General features: G+C 41.2%; 3 protein-coding genes across 3 annotated transcripts; 2 read left to right on the top strand and 1 right to left on the bottom strand.

Moving 5' to 3' along the window:
* Positions 1-392: 392 nt before the first annotated feature.
* Positions 393-1,802, top strand: LOC128719652 (beta-1,3-glucan-binding protein-like). The gene is made up of 4 exons (XM_053813279.1): positions 393-534; positions 619-713; positions 788-942; positions 1,007-1,802. The coding sequence occupies exons 1-4, from the start codon at positions 393-395 to the stop codon at positions 1,800-1,802; spliced, it is 1,188 nt and encodes a 395-aa protein (XP_053669254.1).
* A 1,734-nt stretch (positions 1,803-3,536) lies between these two features.
* Positions 3,537-4,950, top strand: LOC128709730 (beta-1,3-glucan-binding protein-like). The gene is made up of 3 exons (XM_053804739.1): positions 3,537-3,809; positions 3,880-4,034; positions 4,176-4,950. The coding sequence occupies exons 1-3, from the start codon at positions 3,564-3,566 to the stop codon at positions 4,948-4,950; spliced, it is 1,176 nt and encodes a 391-aa protein (XP_053660714.1). The 5' UTR covers positions 3,537-3,563.
* Positions 4,951-8,854: 3,904 nt separating this feature from the next.
* LOC128718103 (keratin-associated protein 19-2-like) lies at positions 8,855-9,268 on the bottom strand. The gene has a single exon (XM_053811777.1). The coding sequence runs from the start codon at positions 9,266-9,268 to the stop codon at positions 8,855-8,857; it is 414 nt and encodes a 137-aa protein (XP_053667752.1).
* Positions 9,269-24,796: the final 15,528 nt, after the last annotated feature.

Below are 24,796 nucleotides of genomic sequence, written 5' to 3'. Positions count from 1 at the left end.
TGACACTTTCGATAGTAATCTCGTTACAGACATGGAGGTGGTGTGTTGGGCTTTGTCGCAACCTGATGCTGGATGCTCCAACTTTCACACGTCGAGGTACGTTACTTCCGAAGTCTTCCATCGTTTCATCACCAGCAGGTGCGAGCGTGTGACCTTCCCCCGAATGATCGATGTTGAGCGGGTCTGGTGGTAAATCAATGCCCGCCGAGCATAATTATGCTGTAAATCTAACTGATGCTGTCAGTTCCCACGCAGTAAAGTATCGCAGATTCATAGTTCCAGTGGGAAGTTAGTATAAAAGTCTAGCGTAGGTTGGGCTCATCAGGACAGTTCATTGAGAGGCTGAACGTGAATTTTTCGTGAAACTAGAATATTACTGACTTCATTTTGTGATGAGCTCGGCAACATGGAAGATACACCTGTTTCTGGTGGGTTTGGTAATGGTCGGGACCGTTCTGTGCGGAAAAGCGAGCTCCAGTTCCAAGTGTCAGGAAAAGTCGCTGACGACTGCAAGCGGATTAAAGGCACCGTCCGGTGGGTTATCAAGTTGAACTCGTCAGTTGGGTGAGAGATTCCTTACAGCAGGTGGGGATTAAAGTACCCATTTTCCGTCCGCAGGTCCGTTCTGCCCTGGTGATCTCATTTTCGAGGATACGTTTGATGGGTTCGATTTAGATACTTGGCAACACGAAAACACACTTGCCGGCAACACGGTAAGGGACATCGCTATTCCATGGTGGCTGTAATATCGTGGTTAGACAACACTGTTTGTGACCTTCTCTTCTAGGATTCGGAGTTTCAATGGTTCACCAACAATCGCACGAACTCATTCGTCCGAGAGGGTAATCTGTTTATTCGACCAACGCTGACGGTGGACGAGTTCGGAGAACCTTTTTTGCGCTCGGGTGTTCTGAATATCCACGGTGGATCACCAGCGGAACAGTAAGGAAGGAAGTGGATGCCACTGTACCAGAACCGTTTATTAATTTGTCATTTCGTAACGCAGATGCACCAAACATTCGCCGGATGGCTGCGAACGTAGTGGGTCACACGGTCAGGTGCTGAATCCGGTAAAGAGCGCCAGTATCCGGACGGTCGATTCGTTTGCGTTTAAGTACGGCAAGGTAGAGGTAAGCGCCAAACTGCCGGCCGGGGATTGGCTCTGGCCAGCGATTTGGTTCCTACCGAAGGTGAACGCCTACGGTCGATGGCCCGCGTCCGGAGAGATCGATCTGCTGGAATCGAAAGGTAATCGGGATCTGATTAAGAATGGCATCAATGTCGGCATCGAACAGGTCACGTCCACGTTGAAGTTTGGTCCGAACGCCGCTTACGATTCCGGGTACGGAGCTTCGGGCACTTCCTTTACACGGAATTCGGAATCTGGCAAGGGTTATCATACCGGTTTCAATCGGTATCAGATGGAATGGACACTGGACCACATAACATTCAGCATTAACGACATCGAGACGGGTACGGTGAAGGTTGGAACGGGGTTTTGGCAGAAGGGTAACTTCAATATAAGCGCACCCGGCATTGATAATCCTTGGCGGTACGGTAGCATTATGGCACCGTTCGACCAGGAGTTCTACTTCAAGATATCGGTAGCGGTTGGCGGGTTCGGGTACTTCTCTGATGACGATATTAATCTGACACGCAAACCGTGGCAAAACGGATCACCGAGCGCGATGACTGATTTCTGGAATGGCAAGAACGATTGGTTGCCATCATGGAAGCTAGATGACAGCGATTCGAAGGATGCATCGATGCAGGTGGACTACGTACGGGTTTGGGCCCTATGATACGTAGAAGGCGGAAGATGAAAGATGATGCATCGGGGCAGTAGAAGCAAATGGCCCAAATGAAACGATGAGTAGATTGGTGGTGTGTTGTTAATAAAAGTTTACTGTACTTGCGGTTCTAGTTGATCTCGAGCTGTTTTGATACCTTATTTATCACTCGTTTGATCTAACCCTGATCGTCGCTTGTGTTTGTTCTACAATGTGATAATTTATTTGTGAGCACTGTACATCTAATCAGACTGAATCGCTGCATTGTCACGACGAACGTGCGAATGAGTGACGGAATGCGAATATAAACTGGGTTTGGAAATGCTTCAAGGTATAATTGATGTAGCGTGTCATGTTCAACAATAGAATAATGAAACCAGATGTTTGAGATGTGAGACGAAGAATTTCGCTGCTAGGAAGGCAGACAGCATAAATACTCTTGTTTGGGTTTTTACATTAGCTGTGCTCTGCAGCGAGTATGTTGTTTTCCGCGGGGAATTCCGCTTTTCGATTATTTCTGTACTTTCCATCGATCATAATAATATGTACAGCACATACAGCAAAATGTAGACAGTGGTGAATCGCATTTGGTTGTATAAAACTTCCAGCTTCACTGTACCGGACAAAATTTTTGATGTGGTAAAATCGAATAAAAGCCGGTCTTCACCTTTTTTGTGGATGGAAGGAAAGTGTATCGGGGATAAATGAGAAGAATAAAAGAGAGTGTGTGTGTGTGAGAGAGAGAGAGAGAGAGAGAGAGAGAGAGAGAGAGAGAACTACAAAAAATGAACGGAATGCTAATCGTATGGGGGATGTGAAGCGGTTCGTAGACGGTGCAAACATGAAGTGATTCAAATGGAGTCGTGCAGCAGCAAGTCAATGATACTGATCGGTGAATCCCACTACTGCCTCCGTGGGGTTATCATGAAAGTGTTGTTGTATTGAGTAATGGAAATTTTTGTCATGACCGCTTTTTAACGGTGGAACGTTACAAAGATTTACCAACTTCATTGGTGAAAATGTTGGGGACTTAAAATGGGTACATTTTCACCATCCGCTCAAAATAATAGTCTAACAGCTAGACCGCAGTAGAACTAAAACTTTACTGCATCAAGAGGTAATTTGTGATTTTATAATATTGAAGGAGGCAAGTAGGGTATTTGGTAATGGCGCCGGTCGCATACAACCGGTTGAATGTATTGTTTGGTTATGCGGCAGTTTTAATATTTTATAAGTAATATTTTACCGCGTAGCCGGGCATTCATACTGCCATGAAAATTCGTTTTGTAGACACTATTTCGCTTCTTTAATTTAATTACTCGCTTCTAAAATACGAAGCAGTTTAGCAAAACGTATAAATTTTTTTATAAATCGTCAAGATCATATACATAACGAAAACAATACTTTTTTACTTAACCGCATGACATTTTGAACAACCCCATCACTAATCAGCATGAATTTTACTACTGCTTAAAATCACACAACTGGTGAAGCTCCTCACGTGCTTCACGCATATGGCGGGGTCAGACAGGGCTACAGCTGCAATCAAACAACCAGTTTGACGACGCTTGGATCGAAGATCTGCAGCCGGATTCTAGTGCCCAGTTGTTATAAAACTTAATTCTACCACCGTCGATGAACTCAGTCTCGCTGCAGTTCTCTTCGGGTGCGGTAGAGGTGGATCGCGCTTGTATTGCCACAACATCCAACCGGTAATCGCGTATCAAGTGCATTGTGAATGTGTGTGTGATCAAGCGGTCAAAGCTTTGCACAATGCCGGTTGTTTCGCTGCGTTTGTTGATCGGGTCGTTGCTGTTGGCAACCGGTGTTTGGACCGACGAAATGGCCGTTGTTACTACGATGGCATCCAGCGATTGTGTGCGGTCTGTCACAACGGCCAGTGGAAGTCTAATCGATCGAGGTCGTACTTTCTGTAGCGGGGAACTCATATTTGAGGATAATTTCGATTTTTTCGATTTTGAAAAATGGGAACATGAGAATACATTGGCAGGTGGAGGTGTAAGTGTTATAATGAGAAGTTTTTTTTACTATTGCTATGGTGGTATTAATCACAATATTACATTCACAGAACTGGGAGTTCCAATGGTACACCAACAATCGGTCCAATTCGTTCGTTGAGGATGGAGCCCTCAATATTCGACCAACATTGACCGCTGATCAATTTGGGCTTGATTTCATGACATCCGGTACACTTAGCCTCCAAGGCAATTATCCCACGGACCAGTAAGTACCATTTTCGGTAGCGATAACCTTGTATTGATAACGAAAATAGTCTCAACTGTGGAATATGCGTTCGTCAGCCTGTTTTCTTGTAATCTAAAATCTAGTGAAAATGATTTCGTTTCCGTTTCATTCGCCTTATAGCTGCACAAACGATGCATTTTACGGTTGTGTCCGGGTCGGCAATCAGCAACATATAGTGAATCCGGTAAAAAGTGCCCGTATTCGAACGATCAGCTCATTCAACTTCAAGTATGGGCGGGCGGAGGTGCGCGCAAAGCTACCGACCGGTGATTGGCTTTGGCCGGCCATTTGGTTGCTGCCGAAGCGTAATGTCTACGGTAGTTGGCCTGCTTCGGGCGAGATGGATCTAATGGAATCGCGTGGTAACGAGAATCTATACCTGGATGGAGTACAGATCGGAACGCGCCAGGTTGGCCAGACGTTACATTTTGGACCGAATCCGTCGTACAATGGCTACCCGACCGCCACACTGACAAAGAATGCGATGCCGGAGCAAGAGTTCAATAAAAACTTTAGCACGTTCGGTTTCGTGTGGACGCCAGAAAACATCACGGTAAGCGTGAATGGTGAAGAGCTGGTTACGATCGGAGGTGACTTCTGGACGCGTGGTGACTTCGGCAAGCATAATTTAGAGAATCCGTGGCGTCACGGTACGCCAATGGCACCGTTCGATCAGGAGTTTCATTTCATCATCAATCTGGCAGTCGGTGGGGTAGCATTTTTCCCGGATGCGGCCACTAACCCCGGGGGCAAACCGTGGAAGAACAACTCGCCTCAGGCGGCGACCGATTTTTGGAATGGTCGTACTCAATGGCTACCAACGTGGAACCTGGATAAAGATGGTGGCAAATCGGCTTCGTTGCTGGTGGATTATGTGAAAGTTTGGGCACTGTAGGTTCTGAGTTTATAGCAAACGTTGCGGAAGTACATAGTACATGTACAATGATATCGTTCAACGAACTATTATGTTTTAATCATATCGAATAAAATTTTAAAGCTATCTTATCAACGCATACCTGATCTTTATCACTATTCCAGGTGTATAAGTGAAAGGATCTCTTTGGTGTACCGACAAGACCCTTATGCGAGTGATAAGGGAGATAATGAGCATTTGAATTTCAGGAACTCTTTTTTGCTACTGGAAGCCGCAGTCGAAACAATGAAGAAGCATTCGGCTGATATGAAATGTTCAGAAGCTGCACAGATCAAAGCAATGCACCGATTGTACTCATTACGCTGGCGACTAGTGCCGGATTGATTAGTTTATTGAAAACAGTACTATCAGATAGTTAAAATGCCCAAAGCTCTTGTTGAGTTACTGATGCCAAGGAAAAAGTCAGTTTTAAACGATGGATCATTGTTTTAAATCATTCCAACAATCACGAATAAGTTAAGAGAGTATATTTTCATGACTTTGAATCATATCGAAAGTTTGCTTATATTGAACCATATCTTGTTTGCTGACTTATCTGTATATCAGTCAATATCATAGTCAACGATTCAGTTGTAATATTCTTGGGCTATAATGGGTTGAAAATGTTAGTTGAGAGAGAAATGGGTAGAATCAGATCACAAGTACATTGGAGCAATATGTATTGAAGTTATCTTGCTACCTTTGCATTGCTTATTAGCAAATTAAAAAAGGATCTAACTTAAGACAATGACTTATACTGGTTGAGAGCAATTAGAAGCTTTGTTATAATTAAAAATACAATCAATTCTCAATTAATAAATGGGTGAACAACTATTAACGAGAGACTGCTTTGAAGCCAGTTCTTTCATTATGCCACCTTCATTCATCAAAGCAGCAAACGAACAATAATCCGTAAACACTAATTAAGTTCCGGTTTGTGTACGGCCGTTTGGCCAAACTGCATGATTAAAAATATCATTCAAAATGATCGATAATGGGTTCAGTAGGAGAGATTCTGAGTTTAATAATCAATCTCCAACCTATTTACAATTAACACCATCCGTAAAGACCCCAGTTAGTGTGCTTTTCTTTGCGGGGAATTAGCTTTGGAAAGGTGCATTTCGCTAGCGTGTAGTTTGCGGTTCGTTAGAGCTGTTGTGATAATTTATTCATTCATGGTAGATAATGTTTTAATTAGAAGGTACAATTTATTCACAACTCGGGACGCTCAGGGACGTCTTAATTGAATGAAGGGACGATTATACATTCCACGCGCAGACCTGTCGGTCTGTGTATAAAAAAAAACGGTTGAAGTGCAGTGTGTGCATTGAGAACTGGTATAATATTGCAATCATATCTGAAACATCGCTGAGCATAAGTGCAATAATGGGGGTGGATGATTGCCAAATGGTTGTTTGATCTACCGCAAAAATGCACACCATCAATAACCGATAACACCGTTGAAGTAGCCGTGCTTTTTGACAAACAACGCATAATCTCGCTTGAATGGCAATAAACCATGTCTAACCGATTGGATGCAATTCCCTGCTAAGCATTGCACAGCGGGAAGAACGTACGGAAGGGAATGTTTATGTGTGACACCATCCGCCATCCATCAAGCCCGTATGCGAGTTGATGGAAATCGTCCAGAAATGTGCCCTCACGGTTATATTGAAAAAGTTTTGTAATAAACTTTTCAGCCTTTCGAACGAAACCATTTCCAGTTTTCGCTCATTCCAGATTTTCTTGGTCTGGTATCGTTTAAGTTTTTTTTGTTGCTTCTCTCCGTTTGTGCGTTGTCGCAAAGTCTGATCTTTGGGGGAAAAGTTTACGTCTCTTTCACATCCCATACGATACACCGTCGAACAAACTAAACGCCACTACCGCGAGGCTTCATCCGATTCGTTGCAGGACTTCAGCATCAGCAAATATCTAACTGAAACGCAATAAAGTGTATTGGCATATAACTCTTTACTTTTCCTGCTCGTGAGAATGCTTTGGTGAATCGTGGTTTGATTTATGAATTGGGTTTGCAGTGTGTCAGTGAATGTTGTTTTATTCTCCTGTCCTATTGATGTCGGAGGCAGGAAAAATTGACACTGCCGAGAACTTTTGGCAAACGAGATCGAACGAAACATCGACCGAAGACAAATGAGCCACAACGAAAATCGACAATCCGATGCGTGTTGTGCCGGAAAACTCGAATCACAAAACCGAACGTTTCATCGAGAGAAATGAAACTTTCACGCACTAACGCACGCACCGTAGTGCGAAGTTTTGCTACAGAATTGTTGCCAATGTGCGAAGGAAACCAGGTTCAGCGGCAGCGAGCAACTTTTCCAACAATTTGCTGGCCTTTTTGGTGGGCAATTTCGATAAATAATTCGTTCGTAAAAGAAAATTTTCGGAACAACATGGAGAAGGTAAGCGAACAACCACAAATAAACCGGGACTATCAATCGCAACCCTTGAGCAACAGATCCAGAATGCTGGCCAGGGTGTCGCGTTTCTGTGCGTGTGTAAGGGAGCTGAAAGAAATGTGATATTTATTACAAATTTATTTAATTTCCTACCTTTCACTTCCGCGGAATCGGAAAAAGCACAACTGTAGCGAGTTCCTTAGCCGAGGGGTAAAGTTGCGTGAATTTATTTCCCATCGGCAGCCGCCCGCCGCAACATTGTTGCGATTTTTACTGGGAGCGAGTTAAATTCTGCGTGTCCTCCCACCGAGCGTGAAGCTATCCATCGCACAACGCGGATGAGCAAAGTGGTGCCGGAAGAGGGAGAGGTGCTTAAGTTTCAATTAGGCAGAAGGAAATTGTTGGTGAAAGTTAACGGGCTTCGTTTTCCCATGTAAAGCGGCCCTGGTTTTCCGTTTCGTACCGATTGCGGGGGAATCGTTGTGGAAGCGTCTTTTGGTGAATTACTTTCTGATCAAATCTCGGTTTGATGTTTGCGGCCAAACGAAAGCAGGACATAAAATTTTAGAACAGCCTTAAAAAGTATCTGCGCAATTTTGTGCGAAGTTCGTTGGGGGTTGTGGATGTTTGTGGAGGCACTTTTGATGTTAGAAAATTAAGTACGGTGAAATAAAATTTTCATCTCTAGACACTGATACTGAAGCTTGGTGAAGGAGGGACATTTGATACATTGAATAGCTCAATCGATGGAAGCGTTTGTTGGTTACGAGTGGATAATAAACGATCGACCGCTTTCAAGGAGCAATCGCTTTGAAACGAGCAAGGATGCATTGAAGAGAACCAAATCGTTAAAATTAGGTCGATAAGAAACCAACGCTTGGAAGTACAATTAAATAAGTCTGTACTATCGTAAGAAGATTTTCTTACGGTGCGTTGAAGATGATTCAATGAGCTCACCATCAAGCCTTCTTTCAACTGACGTATGAATGTGATCACAGCTCGTTGTTCTAGATCTTTATCTGATCACGAAGAGGTACACGGTAAAATCCCTGCTGCCATTACCGGATGCGAAGCAGAGCAATAAATCTTCCACGTAATTAACGGATGGCTTGAGGGCTGTTTGTGGTTTTTGCGCCGTATTTCGCTCCATTAAGAACAGGTTTCGGCGGCTATCTGTTAGTGTTTCGTTTGTGTGTTGGAAAGATAAATTTGAATAATGTCAAATCATGTTTACCGTGCAAATGAAGCTTACTTTTAGAAAGTCGGCTCGAAAAGCAATATCGCCGGTGATCAGGAGTACGGGATTCGGGTGCTGTGAAAAAAAGAAGGCAACACATAGAGTGATTACATCTTGGAAGTGGAAATAATTTATTTGCCTTTATTTGCTTTGAATAAATTAATACTGAGCCATGGTTTAAACACTACAGAGTTATAGACAGAAAGAGAGTCTTTGCAATTTGGTGTAGCTAGCCGAAGAATCCACTGCTGAATCCCGATCCGTAGCCATAGTGGTACCCATTAGCGTATCCTCCTCCGTACGGCGGACCATATAGACCTCCATAGCCATAAGGGCTTCCAAATCCATGGGGACCTCCATATCCATAAGGACCACCACCAAAGTGGCCTCCATAGCCTCCGTAATACCCTTCATGTCCTCCATAATGACCACCATACCCATAGTGGTCGTACGGACTGAAGCCTCCACCGAATAGACCGACACCTATACCAATGCCTCCGAAGCCGAGGTGTCTCTTATTTCGGTCTGCTTCCGGGTCATTGGCCAATGATTGTGCGATAGTTTTGGTTTCGGCCGAATCCACTCGCGACGCTGGGGAGACTCCAGACGATCCAGAATTTTGGATAGGCACCGCAAGGGCCATTCCGAAGAGAAGCACTATTGTAATGGTCCGCAACAACATAGTGTTTGCTTTGGGTCTACTTTCGTGCTGTTATATTCACAACTTGATACTTTAGCGATTCTATGCGAATTGCAAGAGAGCAGTTCTTATTTATACCTTTCGCAACGGAGGTTTGGTTCATACGACGAGTTAAACGCCTTGACAAAACTTGTTTTGTTGACATTGGATTCGTTTTCGGCTCGTGGAACACAAACTAATCCGCGTAACCATCTCGGCAAACGATTTTTTGCACTCGATAATTCCAACGGGTGTCTATCGGGCCGATTTTAACGGTGCGCTCATCGGACTAGTTAACCTTGGTGCAATGGTGCGATCTTCAGCGATCGAGACAATGTGAGTGAGACCGTCTATGGCAGTCTAAGTTCATTGACTGCATAGGTAGGAACGTGCGTGAATCTTGTAGGCGTTTTGCGGAAGGATTCTGTTCCGGTTACCACTCTCACATCACACTTCTACGATGATTCACCGCTGCCTTGAGGTATCGTTTTGGTGAGTTTGGTATGTGCTGAAGCGAGACATAGCGACTGTTAACCGGTTTTTTAAATACCGTAGACTTGTGAGCTGTACAATGTCAACTGTACAACTGGTAGAACCGTTTGGTGGGGATTTGATTTACAGAGTTGATTTTAGGTGCCGTTGGAATTCTCCGGATGATTTTGACACAACCCCACGACTCGGGCAAACAGTTTAGATTGGAATATTCATGATCAGTACTGCTAATGAATTTTAAGTATTTGGACACATTACTGGCAACAAATATTTGGTTGGAACTATGAAGATCGAATGGTGAAATACTGTAGCAAGTACGTTGTTCAAAAACACTCACCATAAATTGAAGAGAAATGCAGACGCGTACAGAACTCTTTGAATTGGCAACAAACCATAAATAAGCCATAAATCAAGGTCATCCTATTTGTCTAAGTTATGACGTTGATGATGGTCCCACTTCCGTCCCTGCATATGATTGAATGTAATGGATCTTACAGTTATAGGACAGTAAGGCGTTGGAAGTTAATTGGCATGATGGTGACACAGACCATAGTTAAATGGATATGAATAAGAAGACAGCTTTTGTTCTTGTTGGCGCAACGAACTACTAGGTCTTGTCTGGTATTGCTGGTTTACTAGACTTACTTTTACCATCTAAGATCTAAGGAATTGGGTATAAATCCTATCGTAACGAATCAGCGACTATTGTCGTTCAAATTCAATTCAAATTCAAAATATGTTTAATATATTTAATCAACGGATTTATGTAGTAACCACTAAGAATCTGTGGCATTAACAGTGATCTCAACAAAAATCAATACTTAATAAAAAAAAAAACGATGCCATGTCACATGGGACCATAACGGGCTCCACTAAACCCGTTCCAGAGAGTGTCTTTATTTTCGATCTCAACACTTGAACAAAATTAATCACAGTTTTCGATTAGTTTGAGCCCATGATTACTCATCCGTTCTGGTTATGGACTGGATCATCTAACGTACGTACGTGGTTGGATGTATTTGTTTGTTTTTCTTCTGTTACATTCTCTTAACAATCTCCCTCCGTAGTATACAAAAGTTCCGTTTTATCGATAAATCCCATCCTGATAAAAGGTTCGATTCAATCGATCGGCTCTAATGTTGGGTATGGGTTGTTGTTGACTGAAGCGTTATATGTACCCACATGCACACTGATACGGACCAAGCTGCGTCACCCAAAAACATGCAGAAACAATTCCTCAAACATTCGTTTCTAGGTGGTGGGGATTTGGGCGGATTGCCTTTCCGGTTTTTTTTTTTGAAAAGATCACTCATCGGCATTTCCGTTTCAATGAACCGTGAAATCAAAATCCTCCTATACATAATATCTCTTGAGTTACCACCAGTGACATTACACAAAAAGTAAAGGGGATATTGGGGGACGAAGATGAACCAACTAAGAGTAAATTAAACTAGATTTTGCTATTAGTTGCATACGATGGTTAATATCGAGTAATAGAAAACTCTTGTGTAATGGGTTCAGCACACCTTTAAATACAAAAAAGGGAAACCATTGCATGCACAGTGTATAAGAAAATCAGTTTTTATATTTTTTATTACAACAGCATGCTTAATAATGTTCACTTTAGTGTACTAATAGCTGAATGTTTGTATCTGTTACTAATGATTTTAAAGGGAACCGTTTAGGAAACTTTCCATTTCAACTTTAACACCTTATTGAAATACATAATGTCCTGAATAACGCATTTCTAAGATTCATTCAGGAAGAAGGTCGCATTTAGTTGCCGGTTGTGGTTAGTTCCATACGAACTATGGAACAAAAATGACGCTTCTAGATGATCCAAATCTCTAGTTTGTATACGAAACGAACCATGCAAAAGAGTCATCCTATAGCATGGGGCCGATGCTTCATTTGAGCTCTCCGGGCCATGTCCAATCGTAAACTAAAAGCTCCTCTCCACCAAGGTCTTGTGCAGTAAAAACGCATCATTTATGCACACCGGTTGCAGGAACAGGAACCGGTATCGGATCGACTTCCAAGATTTCTTTCTTTTCCCAGCTAGGGCGGCTTGTCATCTGGCACAATGTCAAAGATGGTAAAAGCTGACAGGAAGTATTGGAATTGTTCTCTCTGGAAATTGAACTCACGACGATCAAGCAAGCACGACTAAAAGCGAACGGATGAATGAAAATAAACTGAAAGCACTCATCGTAAATTTAAATTTCAAGCTCAACAACATTAATGCCCATTGGAAACGACACGGTTACTATGGTGCCGGCATTAGATGAAGAACTAGATCGAAGGCAGCATAACGATCTACGTTGGCTTCCGTAATTTCTTTGGTTTTCCATTCTATTTTCTCTCGTACCACGAAACATCCTCCGATAATTTCCGGTAAGTGTTCTTTCTGTCGCTTCTCGTCGTCTCTCAGTTTCCATCTTCTTCTTTCCCTTTGAGGAACAACATCAATAATAGTGGGTACGTGGTGCTTTGATGATGCTACCATAATACTTCAACAACACTTCGACAGTGTTTTGACTTTTCGGTAGGAGAAGGAGTCATAGGACGTAACAGGGACGTCGTTTAGGTTAGCCGTGTCGGATGTATACAGGTACTGTACGGACAGCTCAGAAGAGGTCGTAAATCAAAGAATAGTTTTAAACCAGAACTTTCATCGGGAGGAAGGTTGCAGGAAGCTATCGGAGCTGCTATTTACCTTCAAAATGGCGCACTGCGTTCATAAATCTTGGGAAATGTCGTATAAATAACCAAACTCCACACATGGTACCACTGTCCAGGGGGCATGGCGCGTTGGTGCCGGAGGTGAATTTCCATATTTCCCAGCTCGTTTTTACCAACCTGGTTCTCTCTCTTCAACATTCACACATTTTGTGCGTTGTCCTGTTAGTTGGGGCGGTTTGGTTAATTTAAAGACTGCAGGGACTGTTTAGGTAGAAATTCGGGAAATACTTCTTAGGGTTCTCCGAGTTGAACCCAACGGTGTTGAGGGTATGAAGCATTTGAATGTTAAGAGTGCAATAGGATAACTGAAGTGTTCTGTGGTCGGTGTTGGAAGGGTGTCCGGACTCGTTTTGCATAAATCATTTGGTTTTGAAGTTAATTGAAACAGACTCTGCTGCCGGCGTGGGGGGGTTCGTAAGAAGGTCACCCGGTTAGCAATTGGGTGTGATGGAGAGGTAAAGTGTTCGAAATTCAAGGACACACAGGTTTCTGTTGGACAGGGGAAACCGATCGTTGGATTGGACGATAAATACATCTTGATGTATTGTTGAAGATACAAGGCGTGATTTTAGAAGCAAATAAGCTACGTGCAGTTTACAAAAAATAAATAAATTAAACAATTTTGTAAACAGACATAATCGCTGGTTTAAAATGGTATATTGGGAAGCCAATAGGGGCCAAAACAATATGCGTTATTGATGTAAATACGAACAACCAGTAAGTAGAGATTCTTGTTTAGTGGCAACTGTTCATTCCTGTAGAACCAGGTTTTTCTTCACGTCACTTTAGCCTTTGCTGTTTCAAAGCGAATGAAAAGGTATAGCTGTGGACTCGAAAGTTAGAAGTAAACTACAAAATATTGTAGCCCAACCCATAGAAACCTATACCATAGGGTTGGAAAACTCCTTACTTACTCAACACTGGCTTGCTTCCTTTGAATGGATTTTATCCCTTGTTTAGTTTTTCTCAGTCAGCTAGGAACAGGATAGATGGTGGTTAGGGAATTGCTTGCTAAAAAGTCTTCATTGAAGATTTTTCCGCTACGGTTGGTGAACGACCGAAAGCTGTGGTGGTGATGGAGGTCAGCCCACTCATAAATTGGTTTCTGATAAGGGTTCAATTACACAAGAGGATTGCGCATTGAGTTCGAAGCCTTTTTATAGTGGTCCTACTCATGCGTGCTCTCTGACGATGACAACGTACGAATTTTAGAGTTCTCTTTGGGAAAAAACAGAGCAGAGCCTTATGGAGAGCCGCCTTTGAAATATTATTATCGGAGTATAATACTTTTTGTGTGCGTTTATTCAGTAATTTGAAGAAAAAAGAGCTTGATAGAACGAACATTTTATGGGAGAGTCATAAACGGCCAATGTTTTACTTTATAACTACCATAAAACACAAATTATCAACAAATCCGTACCGGTTGGTTTGTGTACGGGCGCATAAATTGCACGGGAAAATAAATTAGTATCATAAAGTGAAAAAATACGTTGTGATTACAGGAAGTAATAAGATTGAGTTAAATTATCAAAGTTTGCTGGCTAGGTAAATTACTAAATAGAGGTGAATTTATTTATCACATTGTTCTCTAAGCTTAGAGAATTCTTTTGATTAAACAATATGTACGATAAATCCCATAGCATGTAAATCATGCAGATAGCTTTTTTGAATAGCTCGCATTCATACCAGAACGATTTTTTTAAAGATGCAAAGTTTTTCAAACCTAACAGCTTGCGTTAAATGAAAAATCTCATGGGAAATCGATGCATGAAAAAGTGATTGGAAGAAGGTATTATTTGAACCGGCGAAGTTCAACTGAGATTGAAATGAACTTGAAATTGAAATGAGCAACTTTCGAATGTTGTTGAACTGTGGTATAATAAGAAGCGTATTTTAGTTATGCAAAGAGAAGCCAGGGGATGCACAAGCACGATAAAAAGCCCCTACACCATCGACTGTTTGTAAGAAGAGCAATTTAACCGATCATATCTACAGAAGGCTTGTAGAACGGTAGAGCTTTAGCAAAATATTCCTCTTAAATTGTTTATCCTTCACGTGACACAGCCGAAAGAGACTTCCCCTTGGTACCCATTTCAGCAACCATCGATCTACTCTTCCATCCATCAATCAAACGCTATCAACGTAATGGCGTTCGATGCCATCTCGCCATTTTGTGTGGTAAGACGATGCCTTTTACTTTTGGTGTTCATCGTCAGGCGTAAGACAACGACATCAATTATTTGGGATGGAAGAGCAGTTGCTGCACGAGGGGAGATCCCTACCGATCCCTTGTCGTCACAAGTAGGTAGACTTAGTTTCGTAGGCAGGCACTGATTAGTCGGGAGAAACCGTGCTTTCTTGGTGGAACAAATACAGTAACACCATCGACGATTAGCTTGGAAATGTGAAATTTAAACGTCGTTGCTTTGGCATTTTGGCAAACATTGGCTGGGTTTTCAGGGTATGGGAGGAAATATTCTCGCGGCCTGTCTGTTTATGTTACTGTACGGGGAGAGATTTCTGGTTGGGAGATTGATTGATCCTGTTTTTGGTGATGCTGTGGGCGAGGACCTCGCGTTGTACGGATAGGAAACGTTTGTCTTTTAGCACGTTCACTTTGTGCGATTAGTCATGGAAGGAACAATAATGTTGAAGAAAATGCTATAAACATGGTCGTCAATGATGGGTGTACGTTTTAGCGACGCTACAAAACCATTTCTTATCAGCGATAGTATCGAATTTTTGACAAAATGTATACGATTACCAAAACGGTATCCTCTCGTCAGCCATATCGATTAGTTGGCCGATGAGATGGCAACGATACATTCGTTGCTAAATGGCACGACATGAGGTTTTGAACTTGGAATAGAGTTTGTTAAATTGTGTATAGAGAATAGAGAATTGTTACACCGTTGGGCCTTGATATGGTTGCCTATATAGTTACCTAATATAGTTGGTAATAAGAGTAACAGTTAATAGTAGTTGCTAATACTAAAGCAGCAGGTTTTTGATAATATTTAATGCAATTATATGTTGGCTGTTATAGGAGTTTTGATATCGTGCTTCCTACTAACAGAGTGCTAAAAGTTTTGTTTCAAACTCATTACAGATAATTTAAACTAAAATTTAAAACAGAAAAACACAAAATTACAGAAACGATCAAAGCTGTTCTGTTTTCACGACCAATGTTTTCTTCGTGGTAGGGCAATTGTTAAAAGGCAATACAATAGGTCTTAAAATTCTGCAGTGGCTCGCTACATTCACGGCACTAATTATTTTCGTATTGTTAGCATACAAAATCAACAGTTTTCACATAAAACACATAAAACAAATCTAGAGTTGTTTTTAAATCTGCTGGGTTAGCATAGTTCATACTTTACTCCAAGGGAGACTCATGCTTTACTGATAGGGCTCAAGCATCTTCAAAAAAGCGAAGAAGAGACTAGAAATCGGCTAGTACGATTAGCATATCATTATGTCTTAGCGAATTGTTCATGTACTCAAAATCGACGGCTATGATCATATCGGTGCCTGGGGCTATAAATGTTTCCTAAACACAACGTTCTAAATGGCAAATTTATGTTGACACTTACATCGTCTAAAGCATTATCAAGCATGCATTACATTCTCGGGAAGTATGTTTGTTTGAAAGAAGTCACGCTTTAATGTGCTGTTCCGTATGCTTCGATGCAATCCGTGTGCTAAACCGAGAAAGTGCTGCCGAAAATCTGTAACCCGCACTGGGTTAGTGTTTGATAAAGCAATAAGGCCGTAGTTGTGAAGCATGCTTACCAGCACTAAAACTGCTGTTTTTGCTTGCAGTTGTTTGTTTATTCTACTTGTGATCGTTAAGCAGGCTAGTTTTATGTTCCCTCGAGCTCTACATTTCAGCTACAGAGGTTTCTTGTTTGATGGACATAACTGTTTGATGCGTAAAGTATTTAAAAAGTTTTACGCTGGTTCAAATTATTATCGAAAGTATCGGTCGACTTTTGGGGTCGTTTGAGGGTGTTTTGCTACTCCGTATAATTGCTTGTTACACCGCACTTCGTGTTTCGTGTGACGGTTCGAAACTTAATTGATTATATTTGCGTGTGCAATATTTGACGGATGATGCCTCTAACTTGAAGACTAAGTGGTCGAGGGGTAGAATAGAGCGTTTTTTCTTGCAGTGCAGCACAAATCCTTATTTTAAATGACAACGATCATACGCATTGACATCTTTTGACCGGAAATTTTAAGCATGCATGTTTTGAATTGACGAAGATTGAAGAAACTTGAGGGATGACTCGTTCCGTGGTAACATTGTTATCGATTCCGGAATACATGAATCCAGACATGTTGAGACTGGGGGGACTTTCGCAAAGAGTTTGAAGATGAAGACGAGAAGTTTGTGTTCGTTCGGATAACAAGGGTAGCAAACTTTGTCAACTTACTGGTTATTGTTGGTTGCAATGGTTGCGCTGTTTGTTGCACAAGTGACATCACGGTTTGTGTTAGAATCGGTTTGAAGACCTGCTTCACTGTTTCCGAAGCAACTGTAAAACAGTATTGTTTAGTGGGTTTTTAGTCACCGTGGTGCATTGAAAACAATGCCAGCGGTGGTAACAACCGAATGGCATTGGTAGTATAAATATTATAGAACGGTCAATAATATGGTTAAGTTAGTTAATTGGTGTTAAGTTTCCCGCGAAAGAACACATATATCGCAATTAAAATTATTATAAGACTAGCCCGCGCATTTTCGAACCAGGTGATGCTATTTGGATAATCGTTGTGTAAACAATTGCGAATCTGTCTGCGGTTCGGTAGGCAGAAAACAATATAGCAGCTGCTAAACCATGGCCGTGCTCTCCATCCAGAAGGGCGCAAGAAATCCGACAACAGCCATATGCTAATTATCATTAGATGGTACCGTCAGGAGAAGCAATTTTCCCATGAATCGTGTTTGTGGTATCCAAATTGCACTTGGGCGCGGCAACGGTGATTAGATTTGTTTCGGTTAGGAAAATGTTAGCACACTTGCCTGTGTTGATGCGAGACGGGACGCTGTTATGGTTATGTTGTCGGGGTGCCCAAAAGGCACAATGGCAACTTGACTTACTTACTATTCCGCGGCAAACGATTCTATGAATTTGGAATAAGGTAACATAAAAGCTTTGGTTCCTCCAGCGAAAGTGGAGCACTTGTCTTAGTGCAAATAGCTTACTTCTACGAGAGAAGTACCTTGTGGGAAGGATGTACGCTGGTGGAATTTATCACACGCTGTGCGATGAAGTACATGTTGTGAAACCCTATCGGTCGACCATACGCCAACGGGCCAGAACCTTAGCTAACGCTTGAAACAAACAAAAATGTTGGCATTTTGTTAGCTAGGCAATTCGTAAAGAGGAAATGCCTTGTAAAATTTGAAAAATTTGTAAAAACTCAACACTATGTTGATAATACGGCAAATGCCCTCATTATGGAGTAAATAAATAATGAATGAATTATTTTGTCAGCTTTTTCGTGGTCTTGGCTACAAACTGTCACCTCTTGTTGGTCCCGAAGATATTGGTATTGATTGAGGTTTGTTCTAATCTGTCCATCGCTTCCGAATCCGATTAGGATGAATGGCTTTCGTTTATACATTAATTGATTAAATAATAATAATATTATTAATATTATTTATTCATTAATTATTGAAATCGTAATTTATAAACAGTCGCTTCTTATGTGAGATTACCTGCTGGTCAGATACGACTATTCCTGAGAAACACTTTCATATAACAAAGTCCATCTTGTCCAAATATTTTCTCAATGTTTGGTCGATTCACCTTCAGGGAGAGCGCAGTGATAAAGATCGATATCTTAAATTTCTGCTACATTTGCGGTGATGTCTGCTATTGCGGCGTACTATATTGTGGCGAACAGAACAAGCCTACTACTTGTCACTCTGACCTCTGAGGAAAGGCATGAAAGAAGTTGGACCATATCGGGTGGATACGAAGAGACTTGCCTCACGAAGTGAGCTTCTTCGCTCCGGTGCGATACATGCTATTTGAACAAAACCTAGAAATCAATTCTTTGATCACTATTTTCGTAGTGGCTATTACATGTTAATTGATAGCGTAGTGAAATTGTGGTTGTGCGTTGTTATGGTAGTTACAAAAGAGAAAACAGGGCTGTGACCTCCTGTAGGCGAGGAACTCGTATGGAAAATCGCTGAAATTTCTTCATTTTTTATGCATTCGCAAGATATCTTTACCAATAATGTAATGTAATTAGTTAGTTTAAGTTGATATTTGAACAATAATAACCATTTCGTGACAATATTTATACACTATATAACAAATAAAAGCATATATAGCAAATAATGCCTTTCATATGAAATAAATGAATAATACACAGGCTTCGAAAGGAAGGGCAAAGTCTCGGACTGAAGTGACGCTGGTGCTACGAAGCGAATGATTTATGCCTTCATCTTTGCACTAAAAGTTCCATTTCTGACCGGAAATTGTTCATCATTGCATCTGAGATACGGTAAAGGAGAGTTCATGTGCACATATTGTTCAGCGCATCTTGAGATGAATGGAACGGCGTTTCCTTTCTTGTACGAATGATATTTCTTGGTTTCAGCAATGCAATAACGTTTTGATTTAAATGGATTACCAAAGCGTAAAAATCATCGCTTTGATTATCCATTACTCATGCTGATTGCAGTTGTTTGATAGATGGTTTAGTGAAGCGTTAACTATGGAACTGAGAACGATAGGTTGCGAAAAGTTCCTTTTGTTTCTGAGCTGGTAAAAATAAATTTAGCTAGAAGTCGGAAATAAGAGCGATGATTCTTACACTCCTTTGTTTTTAGCAACAGTTCCGTATTGCTTTGCGATTGAATCTAAAAACACATTTGTAGTCAGTACTGGAACTGAATGCTTTTGTAGATACGATTTTCAAAGACTAAAATAATAATATACGTATACATCAGTACATGCGTATAATGTATAATGCACAATAATAATTTAAAGTGGTATTTTATAAATGGAAAACGTAGCTGTTATAATCCTTGCGAGAATGTTATCTTTTCATTAGTTTGTTATTATTTTTTTACCTTCGTCAATCCTTAGCCTCAGACGATACTCCATCTTCACTAGGGCTGAAAATTGTTCCTGAGCGTTTAGTCAAACTTCATTAAAACTATTTTACTGGTTTCACTACTGGTACAGGTTCGTTTCAAGCTCGGTTTCACGCCTTCATTTGCTGCGACAGTAACGGTGAGCCATCAATCTTTCCGCGCGCACTCAGCCAGCTAACAGCAGAAGCGTTAGGATGGAAAGAGGCAGAAAGTAAAACTATAATTAATAAACTTCCACGGACAGCAGAAAGTTTCGTCCAAAGACAGCGACACTAGCCGGGCCTTGGTCAGGAAAAGCCAAAAGGGGAAAAATATGATCCGCGCGAGTGCAGCGATGAAAAAAAACTAGCGACATTTGTGCTAGTGTGTTCACGGGATGCAGGGATGAAGGCTCTGGGTCTCTGGCTCTGGTCTGGGGGGGGTAGCGAGCTTGCAACTAAGAAAAATCCGTTCGAGCGTGGAGTTTCTGTTCGGCGAGTGTTTTTCTTCCAATTTCATTTTTATGAAATTTCCCTTCAGTTGCGTTTTGTGCATCCGTCAAACCGAGTGCTTGGAAAGTGCAATTGCACCGGTAGAAGAGCATAATCCACCATAGCTGAAGGGAAATGGCCAACAGGCGTAATTTAGTTCATTTACTGACAGCAGGAAATAATTAAACATCGTTTCGGGAACAATGCACAATCCCGAGTTTGGCGCGGCGATTGAATAACAGCTTCATTTACTGGCAAGCCTATGTATTTTTCCTTTTGAATGAAGCTTTTTGCGTGTTGTACAAACTGTTGGATGTTTTAAGATTCCGTTTTTTATCTCCGGTCTATTAAGCTTTGGATCTTTAATGTGAATTGTGCACAAAAAGACGGATCTATGATTGTGGGCGTTGGTTGATTGAAAAATGTAATTTTTCACCCCAACGTTAATAGTATTGGGGAAAATCCTTTTCATCTATTGTTATGGTATTTAAAACCCTACAGTAATTACTTTATCTGAACTAGAGAGCTTATCGGTTGAATTTATTCCTATAATCATAAGAAACCAACTAGTGGTGGCCTTGAACTGACGAACCAAGCCGAATTAAGAGCACAACTTTAAAGATAATTTCCCGGTGCACGTCCCGAGTGTACTTATAATGCATCTACCTGTCGAAGCCTTTTGTTTATGACCAGCCCAAAGCTTCACCATTTGCGGAAAGCTAGCAAGCAAGAGAAGTAAAACATTGATAGAATTTTAAACAACGAGTAATCGATACCCTTGGCTTGTAGCTTCTTCACTTGATTGTGGCAAAGTGTGAGCCATAGCGCATCTATTCGAAGTGTTGGCTTTTTTTTTCGAGGAAAGCTTTATGAATGCCATATTTTTCCGGCCCACTATTGTACATAGATCGATCCGATACAAGCAGCGTGGTGTTGAAAAGTTGGGGATTTATTAAAACTTTTCAGCTTTGTTATTTATGGCAGTGGACTTTTATCGTCCCGCCAGGTCCGTAGTTGCTTTCGTGCGCAAAAACGGTAAAAGAAAAAAAGTTTTCCTAGAAGCAATTAGCAAGTCAGGCGAAATTGAGATGGTAGGATAGTGCAAAAGAAGCTGCACATTAAGTAGTTTGCATCGATGGTGCAGCTAAATGGGACAGAAAAATGATGGTAAGACCTTTTTATGTTTTGTTGCGTGTCAGTGCGAAGGGCCACGGTACTATAATTGTAATTAAAATTTAGCGTATAACAATCTCAAATGTATTTTAATGAAGAATGTATTTGGATGTTTGGAAATGCTAATATGTTCATTTAAAGATCACTTGAAGTCAAACTTATATTTATGTGTTTAACCGATAGCATAAGCTCACTTAGGATGGCTTGTGATATCAGAATCTGGATAGAAATAAACTAAACAATTAAGTGATATGATGAACAACAGCACAACGATATATGTATATAAAAAATACCTCCTCGAGGACTATGTGGAGCATCAGCAGCGTTGATTTCACTTTTCTGATGTGTACTATTTTTGTTAGTTCAACACGTTGCACGACCCAACCCACGACCCCCCATATCCACTTGTGAAGGAAATCTTTGGGGTTAGTACGATGAAGTTGACAAACAGTAACGACAGTGCTGCCGAGAATGCAGAGCAACAATATACGATGGGTCGTAAAAATAGCTGACTAGCAATACATAGAGCACCGTAACTGGGCGACCAGCTTCCGGATGCTGGCGTGGGTAAAGTAAAAGCAAGAAAAAGAAGTAAAATACTAACAGGCATTGTGGAAATTCGTAAACACAAACGCGACGCCTAGAGAAAGTGACACTTCATATAAGAAGCGTTCGACATCGACATCGGGCGAACGTGTTCATTTGGTTTGCCCACGCAATACCACCGTATCATCTTGCGCCAGGATGGAACATACTAGCGAGCAAAACAGAGTCGGATAAGGCCCTGAAACAATAAACTGAGGGTGTCATAAACAGGTTCTCTTGAAAATTGTCGTAAATTTTTATTTACGATCGAAGCGAAATTCCGTTTTCTCATCTTATGCTCTCATTTTCTCTCACGCTTCGACGAAAGCATGGTCGGTGGGAAAAAAGTTTTCCATCAATTGGGCTTTTCCATGACGCAACCCTTAAGTCTGAGCGGCCTGGTTGGTGAAAATGATACAGGAGGTATCAGACAATTTCTTCCATTTGTCAGACCATCAAACATCGCACGACGGTGGTTCTGCGATTGTGATTGAGAAGTGAGCCTTGTCGGGGAGATGATTTTATTCTCTTTTCTTCACCCATTCCTACACGCTTACACAATTATACACCCACGCACGCATGGATCATTTCGCCGATATTCAATTATGTCCAAAATTTCACACGTTACTTTATGTCTAGGACGTTACTAACACCTTGTCTCGAAAGAGGAGTACATAGCCATCGGCCTACGGCTTTTCTCTGGTAGCTATGGGAGTATCTCCTGTAAGGATTATTTGTCTGTTTATGTTTTGCTTGCTTATGTATTGGAGTGCCTGTGCTTGAGAGCCGGATTTTCTGCGTCGTCGAACCATAATCAACTCACCATGCAGACAGGCAAACGATCACCAACGGCACGGTCTTGCTGTTGTGGGATGCTATGCCTGGACGAAAAGACGGACGGTGGCAGTGTGCCTTAATTTATGCTATCGGTTTATTGTACACACTATCACAGGTTTTTAGGGCCAATTAGAGCGATAAAGGGAGAAAGAGCGATTCCCGCGATGCTCCTTGCTGGGTGGGTTGAATTATTCATGCCATCTCGGCGCGCCAGGAACGTGCAGTGTGTAAGGATTTAGTGCAGTCCCTAGGATTGTCTCACTGGATCGTTGCCACCCCCTTCCAACATGCATACACACATGTATGCTGCGAAGAGAAGCATGAAATCAATTTTACATTCGGCTTTTAGTGGGACCGGTGGCAATTTTGTTTCTCGCTTGGTTCCTGGGAGGATGATTGTAAACGTAATTGATTGTTTTTAGCGGTGTGCATTAGAACCCGACAATAAAAGTGTACTATATCAAACGAAACACTCGACCACGTGTTTTGGATCCTACACGATCCAAAGTATTTTTGATGATGATGATTTTTGTACCAAAGATTTTATGTATGTGTTTTTTTGTATCCGGCCCTCTTAAAGCTTAGAGTATAGTATTGAAACTGTCGTAAAGGATTTAGATACCACATTAGGGTTCATTCGGGATGCAATTATTTTAAAATGTTTTTAGTGCTTTTTAACTCTGCATTAAACAAAGTTAGTGCTTGATAATGATTATTTTTGAATTTTTCACAGAATAATTGTACAATGTGATTAAACTGGCCTAAATGCTATCTGACCTGGATAATGGATCGGCTTTGAGTGGTATGGAGGACTAATGCAGCAGGCCAAGACAACGAAGCGGTTGTAGCATCGGATAAATAAGTGAGTAAATGCTACCTATAAGCGAACCAAGGTGTTGAAGTGGTAGCGGCGCCAACTTCGCACTTAATAGCGTATTTTTCAAATCTTCTCATGACTTATACAACTCCTAATACTTTTACTACTGCTACCATTACTACTATTACTACTACAACTACTACTACTGCTACTATTTATACAACAAATACTACTAATTTATCAGTACCTGCCATGTGATGATTACCCAAATACCCAATAAATAAATCCCCAATGAATATAACTATCGCATATTCCATACGTATATAAAGATGTTACACTGTGCAAACCATGTTTATCTGTTATTAGCTTGTAAAAGGTCAGATTTAGTGTGGGGAAACTGCATGGGAACAGATACGGCAAACATTGCCATTTCAATCGATGTTTAGCTGCTGATTAGAAGCCATTTCGGATGTAGCACGTCCGACCCATAACAAAGGCCTCAGTTCGGTTCATTGGTGAATTTACCGGTGCCATCAAGTTTTGATCATAAAAACGAAGCTTTTTGTTTCATTCTGCTATTGCGCTGGTACGCTAACCGTAGCGAGGGCTACATAGCTAAGTCAACTGTCTCATACCGACACGCGTGATGGCACATTGGCGCAATTCTAACGCTTGACGACACATGAGCGCTTCACTAAAGTCTGTTCGTCAGTACAACCAGACCGTAATACCCTCACCCGTGACCAGTATGATCGATAGCGGAAATATCCAGTGTATGAAATGTATCGATTTGCTATCAAAGTTAAAAACACTCAATATAATGAAATTTATTCAATTATCTTCATCATGCCGGCGTTGGCTGCCGTTCATTTGGTTTGGCACTTGGAGCTGAAATAAGAGCCGATGGAAAGTAATAATGGTTCTAGGAATTTCGGTTCAATTTGAACTGTGTATTGAACACTGCGTGTTATTTTGGCGATGATAAGATTCAAGATCAAAAGAGTCTGGAAAGGTAGGCAGTGCGAGTAAAGTGCGTAGATTATTTATGTGCGATCTGCTGATACCGTATACAAAGTGATACAATCAATTAAAGCTACTACTAAAACTGGTACAAAATAATACAACTACTAAGGAAATTAGTTTGTGGAAAGCATATCAATTGTTTCGGAAAACAATTTTATGTTATTTCTCAGTTTTTATCCTATAAAAAAATAGCGTGGAATTGGTGTTAGGCTTATGAAATAAAAAAAAATGGAAGC

Source organism: Anopheles marshallii, chromosome 2 (genome assembly GCF_943734725.1).
Source record: "Anopheles marshallii chromosome 2, idAnoMarsDA_429_01, whole genome shotgun sequence".
Classification (NCBI taxonomy): Eukaryota; Metazoa; Arthropoda; class Insecta; order Diptera; family Culicidae; genus Anopheles; species Anopheles marshallii.
Note: the sequence above shows the minus strand (reverse complement) of the source record. Positions and strands in the feature narration are given on the sequence as shown.